The sequence below is a fragment of the Mercurialis annua genome, linkage group LG1-X (assembly GCF_937616625.2).
Source record: "Mercurialis annua linkage group LG1-X, ddMerAnnu1.2, whole genome shotgun sequence".
Classification (NCBI taxonomy): Eukaryota; Viridiplantae; Streptophyta; class Magnoliopsida; order Malpighiales; family Euphorbiaceae; genus Mercurialis; species Mercurialis annua.
In genome coordinates this window covers 12,185,459-12,199,457 of record NC_065570.1, presented here as the reverse complement: position 1 = coordinate 12,199,457, position 13,999 = coordinate 12,185,459, and the positions used below count along the sequence as shown (strand labels likewise).

The 13,999-nt window shown below is 33.2% G+C and overlaps 2 protein-coding genes across 2 annotated transcripts; one reads left to right on the top strand and one right to left on the bottom strand.

The window, feature by feature from the left end:
• Window positions 1–804: 804 nt before the first annotated feature.
• Window positions 805–6,683, top strand: LOC126665093 (translation initiation factor IF3-1, mitochondrial). The gene is made up of 8 exons (XM_050357792.2): window positions 805–1,239; window positions 1,486–1,543; window positions 2,091–2,158; window positions 2,920–3,018; window positions 3,110–3,166; window positions 3,660–3,728; window positions 5,074–5,232; window positions 5,339–6,683. The coding sequence occupies exons 1-8, from the start codon at window positions 1,015–1,017 to the stop codon at window positions 6,293–6,295; spliced, it is 1,692 nt and encodes a 563-aa protein (XP_050213749.1). The 5' UTR covers window positions 805–1,014; the 3' UTR covers window positions 6,296–6,683.
• Window positions 6,684–8,917: 2,234 nt separating this feature from the next.
• On the bottom strand, window positions 8,918–11,656 carry LOC126680761 (actin-7-like). The gene is made up of 5 exons (XM_050375943.2): window positions 11,527–11,656; window positions 10,770–10,839; window positions 10,273–10,666; window positions 9,568–10,181; window positions 8,918–9,470 (listed from the first exon to the last, which is right to left on the bottom strand). The coding sequence occupies exons 2-5, from the start codon at window positions 10,827–10,829 to the stop codon at window positions 9,405–9,407; spliced, it is 1,134 nt and encodes a 377-aa protein (XP_050231900.1). The 5' UTR covers window positions 10,830–10,839; window positions 11,527–11,656; the 3' UTR covers window positions 8,918–9,404.
• Window positions 11,657–13,999: the final 2,343 nt, after the last annotated feature.

The following is a 13,999-nucleotide window of genomic DNA, read 5'->3' as shown; positions in this document are numbered from 1 at the left end:
CATTTTATCATATTTTTAGGCTATATGGTGCAAAAACGTGAAAGTTTAAAATTTTATTTGTAACGTTTTTAAAAACATTGGGGTTTAGTATACAAATACATGTATCTAAAATGGTTGCCATATATGTAAATAATTATCGGAAAACGGTTTGAGTTACAAAATACAAAAAGATAAAAAGGTTGGAATTCGTTTTGCCAAATTTTGGACATTAGGCTTAAATCGCTACAAAAGTGAAACGTTAGTGTTTGTTTTGTCAATACCTATAAAATTTACAATATCGAAAATCAACTTATAAATTGACAAATCAACTAATAAATACTATCTTAGATTTTCCGCAGTGGTCGGTGTAAAAATAATGTAAACTTAATGTACATTCATCATAAATTTAATTTTTTTTGTTCTAATTAAATTAATTTATTTAAAATTTACACTATCAAAAATAAACTTATAAAGGGACAAATAAGCTAATTGTAAACTAAAAGTAAACTATCTAAAGTTTTATTGGAACTAAACTGAATGTAAATTGACCAATAATATTCTGCAACATCAGCTTCAAATTGTATATTATGTTTAAATTATTTTTTGACACATTACTTGAGGGGGTAAAACGAAATAAAATATCAAATTCATGGTGATTTTTTCAAAATCATAAACTTGGACTTAATTGATTCTTTATACAAAGTTTAGGGGGTAAAATGAATTTTTATTGAAAAAGTGGTTCAAACCGGTTGATCGAGCCGGTTCGGTTTCAAAACTATGGCTTGCACTAGGATTGTCTCCAATTCAGCTTAATTTAATTCCTTAAAATTTTCCCAATTTCATCAACATACCCCATTTCCCCTCTCTCTTCCACCATTCAGACAAACCCACCTTGAATTACAACCAACAGCACCACCGCACCGGAATCCGAATCTGTATCCGCCGCCGCCACCATAAAGATCGCCGTGTAATCCCCACCCATGTTGGCAGTAAAGGATGCAATTTTTTTTTACTAATTTATAAAATACACTAGACATGGCTTTATTCTGGAACAGAGTTTACAACCGATCTAAGTTTAAATTTCTTTTATTTCAATTCCAACCCTTTTCTTCTGCTTCTTATTTGCATAATTACACTCCCTATAAATCCTCAAACTCAATTTTAGAAAACCCGAATTTGGATGTCTTCAAAAACCCCATTTTTGAGAAACCCTTAAGTTATTTTTGCAATAATGCCAGGGCTTTTTCTACTTCACTTCAGGTAACTTAATTTGTTCACTTATCTTTTCATGTTTGGTCTAGGTAGCACGGACACGGACACGGTGCAACAGTGTTATTTTAAAGTTTACTGTATAAAACATGAAGTTTCGTGTCCAAAACGTCTAAGTGTCCAGAATGTTTCCAAAACGGGATGCGTTGATTGAATGAAGTGTCCGTGCTACCTGTTTTTGTTTGGAAGTAAAATTCGATTTTTTACGGGTTTATATGTATTGTTTTTTGGATTCAGGGACCGCGGTTGAATGAACAGATTACGTCTTCTTTAATTCGGCTTGTAACTGATGAAGGTACGTATGTGTTTGCTAATAAGTTTTATGTTCTGAAGATGTCCATGATAGTGTCTTTTGATTCTAGTTTTGTTCAGCATCAAAGAAAATGAATCTGCATTGGGATTTTATTGTTTATTCGTCACTCGATAAACTTCAAGTGAAATCAGTAGGACATTGAGATATTAAAAAATAATTCAGACCTTGTCGATAATGTGCCTCTTAATATTTTGATGGGTGGTAACAAATGCTTAGATAGCTTTCTAACTATAGATCACATTTACACTATTATTCGTTAGTGGACGAATAAAATCTAATTTAGTCCAATACTGATCTTATTTAGAGAACTGCAAGACATATGAAGCATTATTTCAGTTTTGTATTGTTATGACAATTTGTTGTAATTTTTTAAGAATAACACGCGGATAACTATTATAATTGCAATGTCATCTGTTTTCGCGATTTTGATATACAATAGGTTTGAGCATCAAATGATAAAAACAAAGTTAATTAATATAAAATATTACCTGCTGCTACACAATTTGACCACATCTATGAATGTATGCAGGGCATGATGTTATCCCACTGCATAAAGCTCTGGAACAAGCAAGAAAACTCAAACTTGATTTAGTTGAGGTAATCTTTAACAATTTATAGCCGTTCGTGTCATTTTCACTATATTTGTGTTTTTGGGGATTCAAACTTACCCTAGAAAGTGCATTATTAGGAAATTGTTTTGTTGAATTTTTTTCCTCTTATTTAGTTGCAGTTTTTAGTGCCTGCCTTCCTTCCCTCTTCAATTCTATATATGAATTGTTTGTTAGTATTTCTCAGTTTTGGATTCTTAATTCTAGTGGTTGGATTGCTTTTCAGTATATACTAATATGAAATATCTTTGTCAATTTAGCTATTCTGGAGAAGTGGTTTGAATTATTATTATACTGATACCTTAAAACAAAGTTTAGAGTATTGTGGCTGATGTTTACTTAATTATTATGCTAGATGTTCTCAATTATATTAAGAAATGCTCACACTTTTAGGGTTACTTTTTGGATTGGAATGGAATGTAGGAAAATGTTTCTTTTGTCTGGTAGATGAGGACCTAAATGTTTGTGAAGTTCAAATATTGACCAAATTTTATTTTCTTCTCTGCATAGCTTCTGTAATTGCCATTTGGTTTTACTTAATTATCTCAAGAACTTGGAATGTGATTATTTGGATGAGCATTGTTCCTCTAAATGCTTCCCTTTTTTATTCACTATGCAGTCTATCTAAGAAGTGATCTCATGTTGTCTAAGATGCTTTGATGCTTACATTTTTAGTTATTCCAGTCTGTAAATTGGTGTTCGACTTTATTTTGCCTTCTATGTCTAATCAAAATAAATCTTGTCTTATAGGTTGATAAAAATGTCAGTCCGCCTGTCTGTAAAATAATGGACTTTAACAAAAAGAAGTATGAACGGAAAGTGAAGGAAAAGGACCGTGCTAAAAGCAAGGTATGCTGCATTCTCAACTATAATTATGATCTATAGGGATATGTAGTTGCCAACTACATTCCGCCTTTTAAATATTCTGGTGTTTATGCAGTCAGAGGTGATGTTGAAAAAAGGTGATTGCAAAGAAGTTCGATTTTCTGCTAAAACTGTAAGTCTCCTAATTTAAGAATCCTGCTTTCACACTCATTCTAGTTATCATCACCAATGATGCTCTACCAAACTTGACACCCTTCTATTTCCGCCCCCTAGTATCTAATTGCTTGACACCCTAGTCTCAGACTGCTCATGGTTATGTCTCTTTCTCATTTGGCGTGTCTTTTATAGCTTTTAGAGAATATCTTGATATGCTTCATTCAAAAAAAATTCTAACAGCTCATATCCTCTATCGCGATAGGCAAGTTATTTTTCAACCTTCTAAGTAAGATCCTATCAGACTTCATAATGCAACTTATGTAGTAAACTATAGTAAGTTTTGGATCATTTTGACGTTTCTCTTACGCCTTAGCAATATATTAAGACCACTTACCGAGAAATAGAAAAAGGTGGAAAGATTGGATACAAAACTACATGTTATGCTTGTCTAGTACTAATGGTAAATGATATTTCTATTTTAAAATTAGACTTTCTACTGTTACTTTTAGGAACTCAAGGACTTGAAGATTAAAGCAGATGCAGTCATTAGGCTAATGCAGCGTGGTTATCGAGTGAAGGTACTTCTTCACCCAGTATATTGTCTATATATTATTTGTTGATCTCTTATAACTATGTATTATAATTATTTATGTTTATATTTTGTAAATATGATAAAATAAAATCAATTTGAGACAGTGTTTTATAGAAAAACTTTACAGTTTCAAAATATTAAATTTAAAGAAAAATCATAAAATTTTAATAATCTTATCGATCTGATGTATTGTCATTTTCAATACAGAATTGTTAATCAAAAGTGATGAATTTTTTTTTGTTGTTATTCTAAAATGTATACAACTCTAATGCTATTGATACTTAATGAATAAGTTGATAATGAATTGCCATTTTCTAGGTAAACTTTTGTATTAATGCGATGGCAACTTTCTCGAAAAATATATGAATATATGTTTTACTTTTTTGTGCTAAATCAATTAATGCAAATCATTTATGAAATATCTCATTAATTTTTTTTGTTTTTTATCTTAATTATTATAGGATAAATTACACATATACGTAGGTTTTTTCTTTATAAACACATAATTGAATTAATTAAAAAAATAATTTGTAATAATATTTTATAGACTTAAATAACGTTTAAAACTTCAAAAGAAAGTCTCTTAGAGTAAATAATAGAAATTTTCAATGGTTTAATTAATATTTAATAAATCATTTATTTTCCATTAGATTTTATGTTATTAAATTTGAAAATGGCCAACTAAGACTAATATATTTTATAGATCTTATTGAACTTACTGAATCAAAAGTCAGTTGTGTTCTTAAAAAAGGTAGCTGTCATTATAAGGGTTTGGATGAATACTATTAAGGTGTTCTATGGTTTGACATCAAACAATGGACCCATGTTTGTTGGAATGAAATTTCCATTTCCCCCTTGCATAGAGTAAAAAGAAGAAAAAATGTTAAAGCACATTAGGAGAAGTCATTGCATATTATAACATAGTTGCCCTTGAAGGTGAAAAGAATTTCAAATAATACAGTTGAGACTTGAGATTAACAAGCATTAGATCGTTTTATTAAAGCAATGAAGCTGGTTTACTTCTCTTATTTTGTTGAAGTTAAAAAACGAACGATGTAATTATGTTTTTGTAGTTCGTTTAGCAATTGCGGATTTTTAATTTATGGGGTAACTGCATAGTTGCTAGTTGCTACATTGTCTTTGCTTTACTAAGGAAACTTCTTACTATTCGACAAGTGCCTATAGGATGTTTGATTTACAGAGAAACGAGACAAAAATAGACATAATTAAGAGAATCAGCAAAATAAAAATAAAAATTACGGTGGCACAAAATTCTTGACAAGTTGCTTAGAGCTATATAATACTCATTATTATTTTTGGTTGTGGTTCAGTGTATGGCCTTGGGTGCACCAAAAAAAGGAGGCAGAGCCTTGAAAAAGAGCAACGATGATGAAAATCTAACGGAAGAAGAAATTGCGGAGAAAAGAAGACAAGAAGAAGAAGAGGAGTTGGAGGAACTGAAGGCATTGGTATCTCAGCTCACAGCTTTGGTACTACTTTATTCATTTTAATTTTCTCATGTTTCCTCTGCCTGAGTTGCTATGAGCCATTAATACTTATTTCTCTTTTGTGTTCCACCACATGCAATATTTGTAGCTTGAAAATGACTTTATTATAGAAAGTGGACCGAGGGCGGAGAAAAAACAAGCGTATGTTATAGTTAGGCATGCCAAGTTTGGGCCATCAAAAAAGAGTGGTGCTAAAAAGTCTAAAGACGCTGGAAAGACCAGTGGAAAGCCAACTTCTCAACCCGAAGGTGAGATTGTTTCGGATGAAGATGATCTACCTAAGGAAAACCACGAGGATAATAGAACAGCCTGGTCAGTTGATTCAACTAATGATTTTGATAGTGTGTTTGCTTTTGGTTCTGATAGTAAGCAATCAGACCGGCTTTCGCTCTCACAAAAGCCTTCGCCTGGAACCAATGACAGATATAAACCACAGCCTTCACTGGGAACTGATAACAGATATAAACAACAGCCTTCGCCTGGGACCGATGACAGATATAGACCACAGCCTTCACTTGGAGCCGATAACAGATATAAACAACAGCCTTCACCCGGAGCAGATAACAGATATAAGCCACCGCCTTCACCCGGAACGGATAACAGATATAAACTTCCACCTTCACCTGGAGCCGATAACAGATATAAACCGCAGCCTTCACCGGGAACTTATAACAGTTATAACCCACAGCCTTCACCCGGAACTTATAACAGTTATAACCAGCAGCCTCCCCCTGGAATTGACAACAGATATAAAGGTAGTGAACCAAGGCAACGGTTCCCACCAATTACAACAAGAGATATTAGGGCCCCAGATCAGGCCAACATACTCCGGTTTGATCCACAGCTATCACCTCAAAGTGGGCACTCGCAATCACAGACTAATATCACAAATAACCAAGTTCAGACGGACTCTTCTGTTTTTAGAAGCATACCACGTCCTGAAAAATTGAAGCAACCTAATGCTCCTAGCGTTGGTAACAATACACCAGCATCTGGTTTTGGAATTTTTAGCTCTTCAGACGCAAGTTCCTCGAGGAAATCCTAACTTGTCAATTCAGAAGTTGATGGTGGCCAAAGATCAGATGGTTATCGCAGTTGACAAGCGAGAATGAGCATAAAGATGGTACCAATGCGAATCATCCAAGGAAAATTAAGGAGCAGCAAATAGTGTAGCATACAATAATCATCATATTCTTTTTAATTTATTAGCAATCATATTAGCAACTCTTTTTCTGTTATATCGAGTTGGCTAAAGAAGTCTGCAGAATTTTATCGATCTGTGGAGCATGCTGGTTTAATAGGCATGGCAGTGAAGAATATTTCTAGCTTAACTTTAGCTAAATTTTTGATGATACAATAATAATTGAGGAACAGCATTCATTAGCAGATGAATGGTGTCATTAACATTTTCAAAGCATAGACTCGTTTTTGGAGCTTTTTTCTTTTTAGTTCTTATTTTGTTTTGTGATTGGCAGTGCTTGCTCTCAATATGTGTATGTTGTTGAGTGTTTATCTCATACAAACGTTGCACCATATCATTTTTATAATAAGTTAATAAGCATTTATGATAGAAATTTTTTTAATTATTACTTATTTTTTTGTCATTAAATATTTTACATGGCTAACGAACGTACTATTAGTTCGTTGCACGCATGACATGGTGCAATCATGTGTTGTATAATTATCTGTATGTTGTAATTAGTTTTTCTTTTCTTGTATGCTTCAGTTACATCTGAAATTTTATTAAATAAAGGTTGATATTTTGAAATTTGAATTTGATTTGTTAAGTGCAAATCAACTCAATCTCATAGTTAATTTAGAATCTATAGGTAAAACTTTATTCTCTCTCATTGACATCAGTAACTCAGATAAAAAGAAAAATTTACATAAATCTCCCACAACCCAAATTAAGCTAAAATTAAAACAAAAAAGTCAATTATGACCCTCCAAATAAAAATAACCTTATATCAAAGTAAAATAAACCTTTATATCAAATTGAAAACCAAACAAACAACCAAATCATTCTTCCTCTTCAACCTCCATCAAATTGTTGTCATTAAAGCTAAAAAAAATCAATCAGAATAACATATGTCGAAAATAGTCCCATTCAACTCAGTCGTAAGCTTTGCTTAAGTCAAATTTGATTGCCATATCTTGTCGTTATACACTTCTACTTTTAAGAAAATGCATCACTTCATGTGATATCAATACGTTGTCGGATATAAGCCGAGATTCGAGAAAAGGACTTTGAGAACCTTTGTAGAAAAGGGTGTAAAAGTTGATTGGTCTTAATTGTTGTACAGTTCAAGCTTTGCAACTTTAGGGACCAAAACTAGACATGTATGATTGAAGACCCGACGAAGGTCTCAACAATGAAAGAAATTGCTGATTGCTTTACATATGTGTAGGGCAATTAGATTCCAATAAAATTGGTAAAAGAAAGCAGTGAAACAATAATCAACTGGTGCCTTGTTTGAACTTATTGGAAAGACTGCATGCTTAATCTCGGAATCAGTATCCTCACGAATTACAGAATTGTTCATTCCACTAGTTACTATTGTACGTAAACCTCATGATTTAGGCTCATAATTTTGAGGCCGTTGCGAAAATATCCTGAAAATAGTGGAGATAATATATCCATGGTAGCCGGATCAGTTTGCCATATCACATTGATGTTTCGGATACCATTTGGTGCAAGTATGAAATAACGCGTTATTTTTATCCCCTACAAAACCGTAGCTGACAAGTTTTTTTTATGGGCTAATCCCTCGAAAAACCCTCATCTTTCAACCCCCTTTCATTTGCACCATCACCTTTCAAAATCGCCAATTTTACCCTAATTATCACCTTTCACTTTCAATTGCAAATAGGACGGTGATCCGACCCAAGTTCCTCCAGATGCGTTACAAGGGCGAAAGGTATCAATTGCCTAAAAGACGACGAACACAAAAATCGATTTGGCTTCTCATTGATATTATCTTGTCCCGATCGATGATTATCCCATGTGAAAGAAAAACTAGAGAACCAATATCCCGGCGGGATAATATACAGAAATAGATATGAAATTGAATAATTTTACATGCATCATATAGATCTCCACCTAATTGTTCATAACGATCATGGAACATTGTACTCAAATGTACTACTAATACATCAATATGATTAGAATCTTTATGATCCTAATTAGATTCAAATTAACATAGCTCTCCACATAAATCTTCAAATTTAGATTCAACTTATGATCCTAGCTGGTTGCCATTTTAATTATTATTTCATATACTTAGAATCTTACATTTCACAGCTTGAAGTACAGGGCAACCTACAACCTGAGTTCACAAAATTATCCATCTGAATGAAAATTAGTTAGTTAGATTAAGATTGATAATTTAATTATTCAAGTTATTCAATTTTGAATTAAATAAAATCAATTTGAATTACAACTTGCACAATAAAATCAGCAAAATAGAGCATTCCTGAGTCGAGTTCAATTCTTATCAAACTAACCATCCTGCCCAAGATCAAACTAAACCGAAATATTTATAAGAGATATTATCAACCTCAAGAGCATAGCAATATATTATGCACGGTGAAGACTATTCGCCACGTTAGCAGCATAACAGTTCAACAATGCCAGACTACGTGAATATGCCATCATATGAACCAAGAATCGTTTCAAACAAAATATTAAATATAACTTCAATAAGGTTTATGCCCGCAAACTGACACTGGATAAAAATTATCCTACAATAACACTATTAACATAAATGTTCCCAGGGAGACAAAAAAAAGCTTCAAATATTCAAACAACAGGAAAATTAAAATGAAAAAGAAAATAAAAGCATCACAATCACTCTCCAGCTACAAGCATCCTAATAAAAGATATGGTTGAAGCATCAAAGATTGTGAAGGAAGTAAAGACTCTTGAATACCGAATTGTCAGCCCACCACATCCAAAGTGACTTACAGTTAGATCTTTCACTTGAAGCAATAACAGCATAAATAACGAAGATGGCAGGGTATCGGTACGTAACTCCTTCACTGACTCTATCTCGATACTTCCCCAGGTCAAACATATTTGAGTTCACATGACACCTTGACACGAAAAAATCCAACTAAATGGAAAACGAACTCACCATCAAAACCACTTGTAAAGCTTAGAAGCACTTCCTGTGGACAATGGATGGACCAGACTCATCGTACTCGCCTTTGGAAATCCACATCTGACAGAAATAATACAAATTCGTCAGTTTTGGTCAACTACGCGAGATTTACACATGTATGTGAAGCTAAAAACAAGTATAATTAAAAAAAACTCACCTGCTGGAAGGTACTGAGGGATGCAAGGATAGATCCTCCAATCCAGACACTATACTTTCTCTCGGGTGGTGCCACTACCTTAATCTTCATGCTGCTGGGAGCAAGAGCAGTGATCTCCTTGCTCATACGGTCAGCAATGCCGGGGAACATAGTTGAACCACCACTGAGCACGATGTTACCATAAAGATCCTTCCTGATATCAACATCACACTTCATGATAGAGTTATATGTAGTCTCATGAATACCCGCAGCTTCCATTCCAATTAGAGATGGCTGGAACAGGACTTCTGGACAACGGAATCTCTCAGCTCCAATGGTGATGACCTGGCCATCGGGAAGCTCATAGTTCTTCTCAACAGAGGAGCTGCTCTTGGAAGTCTCAAGCTCCTGTTCAAAGTCAAGGGCAACATATGCAAGCTTCTCCTTCATGTCACGGACAATTTCCCGTTCAGCAGTGGTGGTAAACATGTAACCTCTCTCCGTGAGAATCTTCATTAAAGCATCAGTGAGATCACGACCAGCAAGGTCCAGACGAAGAATGGCATGAGGAAGAGCATAACCTTCATAAATTGGCACAGTGTGACTCACACCATCACCAGAATCAAGCACAATACCTGTTACACCAAATCCATTCAGTAAATGCACTTACTATAATCTAATACTAACAATGAAGAATTTAGTATACAGCAGAAACTAATAACGAACCAGTTGTACGCCCACTGGCATATAGAGAGAGAACAGCCTGGATGGCAACATACATAGCAGGGACATTAAATGTCTCAAACATAATCTGAGTCATCTTCTCTCTGTTGGCTTTGGGGTTAAGAGGAGCCTCAGTAAGAAGTACTGGATGCTCTTCGGGAGCAACACGCAGCTCATTATAGAAAGTGTGATGCCAAATCTTTTCCATATCATCCCAGTTGCTGACTATACCATGCTCAATAGGGTATTTCAAGGTAAGAATACCTCTTTTAGATTGTGCTTCATCACCTACATAAGCATCTTTCTGACCCATCCCAACCATAACACCAGTATGTCGGGGCCTTCCCACAATACTGGGAAACACTGCCCTGGGTGCATCATCACCAGCAAATCCAGCCTGCAACAATACGCATGCAAAATTACAATCCATAAACACAAATAAAAAATCACAAAACTCTGAAATTTTCAAAATAAATAAACAAATGAAACCAAGTACTGACCTTCACCATTCCAGTTCCATTGTCGCAAACGAGGGGTTGAATATCCTCAGCGTCAGCCATTTTCTAATATCTACATTAACAACAACAAATAAGGCAAACAATAGAAGCAGCAAACACGCACCGACACATCCCATTCCAAACACAAAAAAAACATTTAAACTTTCCAAGCAATCTCCATAAACCATGAAAAAATTACAATTACCTAAAAAATTCCAATCCATATTTTTCAAAATCCGTCGATGTAAATCTTTAAGTTTCGACCCTCAATCTCCTATGTCACAAACAATATTGAAAAACCCAACACTTTTTTTCCCATCATCTTACGTCACTGAAACACAGAAATACTTCCACAACCTATACAATTTTTTAGTTTTAAATTTATTTTTTAAAGTCCAATTCAACCTAAACCCGAAATTAAAAATTCGACACATGCAATCGAAAAGTCAGACAAACAAAATTAATCAACAATTCATATAACAAACATTAAAACAGCAGATCAAACCGTAAAAAAACCACAGATCTAGCGGATCAGAATCAAAACAAAGGATCATAAATTATAATTTTAAATCCGATTCAAAAAAATGACAACTAACATCAGCAAAACCTAAATCCAGATCTAACTTGTAACAGCAAAAATTCCATAGATCAGAACACAAATCAAGAGATACAAAACCATAATCAAATCAAACCGCACAGAGCCAATCTGATCTGCCCAAATAAAAACAAAAACAAAACAGATCGGTTCGATTCCGATTACCTTTCTGAAGAGAGATCGGAAAAATTGGAAGCTGAATCGAAAGAGATGGGGCGGAGGTTTCTCCTTCGATGGAAGCTGTGAGAGAGATAAAAATGGCTAGTGGAGAACAAACTGCCAATTTATATATTGAAAATGATATTTATATATTTTAAATTAAATGTTTTTCGTTTGTGATCTCACGGCAGCCGTTGGATGGTTCATTTTTTTGATTATTTATCGGCTTGGCTTTTGGGCAGCTTCTGCCTGCTGGCGCTGTCTTTGTCTGATGAATGTGGGATGGAATCTGGCTTTGATTGTATCGGCTCGGCTCGGTGGATCTTACTTTTGGCTCATGTTGTTTGTGGTGAAGAGAATTTTGGTCCCTTATCTTTAATCAGCTCCAATTAAGTTCAGCTCCCAATAGGAAATCTTAATGAGGCCTATATGCCTATAGGAACCCAGCCTTGTAAAATCAAAGGCCTGGGCATAGAGAATTGGGCTAAATACACAAATCCCTAAAAAAGGGCTTTGTTTTCATTTATGCCTCATAAATTTTTTGGGCTTTTTACATAAACATCTAACATTTGCAAACATATTACTTTTATACGGGTAAGAGTTTTCAATATGAAAACTACCATCCACGCTGGAAATTATTACTTTTATACGGAACTAATATATATCTACTCAAAGTCAAAATCCTCATATAAACCAAATAATTTTCTCTCTCCTCAATTTTCTCTCTCATTTCTCTCTCTCAACTCACCTTTTGTTCTTCGCATCAATCCGCCTCCGCCATTCCATTTTCATCGTTTCTCTTCCATTGTTCTACCTCCACCGTTCCGCCTCCGTTGTTCCGTCTTCGTCCCACCGTCATCTTTCTTTTATCGTTTTGATTTCAGATCTGAATATTTTTGTTCTTTTTTTTCATTTTCAGATCTGTAATTTGTTAATTTTTTACTGTTTTTTCACCATTAAACATGTACAAAAGAGTATCTTTAGAGAACTAATACTCATTTCATGTTATGTAGAATATTTTTGTGATTTTATGGAATAAAATTCTGTTATTTCTGCATTTTTCTTGTGTTTATGCGTTTTTTTAATTCTGCAGAACGATTTGTTGATGATGATTGATTGCTGAATTATTGTAATATCACAGTGTTGTTGATTTTATGTTGACTTTATGTTGATATTATGTTGATATAAACTGTTTTTTTAATTTTAACATTGGCAAATAAAATAATATTGTATGTGAAATAAACTAAAAAATTAAATTAAATTAAATTGAAACTAGATAATGATATGGTAGCATCATGAAACAAGACAAATAATGAAGTTGAATTATTGTAATGATATAGTGTTGACATTGTGTTAATTTTCGGTTGATATTTTGTTGATTTTAGCATTGGTGGAAAAGAAATAAATGATGTTAAATTATTATAGTGTTACAATGTTGATCTTATGTTGATATTGCGTTAATATTATGTTGATATTTAGTTGATTTTATCATTAACGAAAAAGAACACATTATATATGAAAATAAAATAAAAAAATTGAAATTAAATTGAAAAAATGTTGAAAAAAATAAAAATTAGTATAAAAAAAGATTGAAAAATTTAAATCAGTTAGTTTATTACATATGTTGATATCAACATAACATTAACACAATATCAACACAAGATCAACATTGTAACATTATAATAATTCAATATCATTATTGTCTTTTTCACCAATGTTAAAGTTAATAAAATATTAACCGAAAATCAACACAATTTCAACATTGTAACATTACAATAATTCAACATCTTTATTTGTCTTCTTTCCCAATGCTAACATATCATTATCTAGTCTCAGTTAATTTTTTTTTTGTTTATTTCACGGACATCATCATTTTATTTGTCAATGTTAAAATCAATAAATGTCAACTGATTATCAACATAAAATTAACATAAAAGCAACAACACTGAAACATTACAATAATTTTATCAATCTACAATCATCAACAAATCGTGCTGCAGAATTTAAAAAAACGCAGAAATATAACCAATGAAAATTAGTATTACATTCCTTAAAGATAATCTTTATACATGTTTAATGGTAAAAAAAATTATTGTGACTTAAAAACAATTAATAAAACAATTTCTAGATCTGAAAATGAAAAAGAAGAAGAAGAAGAACGGTGAATCTTTTTGTTTCAAAATCTGATCATATCCCTTTAATTTTTTTTTAAAAATCGTTAAAAACTTCTGATATCTATTTTTCCTTCCGACAATAAACTCTGATTTAGATCTGAAAAGGAAAACACAAAAATAAGAGAACGGCGGCGGCACAACGAAGGCGGCAGTAGAGCAGCACTGAGACTTGATGAAGGGCGACGACTATCAGAAGAAGAAATCGTGGGAAAAAGAAGAAAAGAAGCCGCTACTTTCAGAAAAAAACGAAAAAAAATCGCCAATATCATAGCTAAGAAAGAAGTTCGTAAAAAAGAGAAGAATTT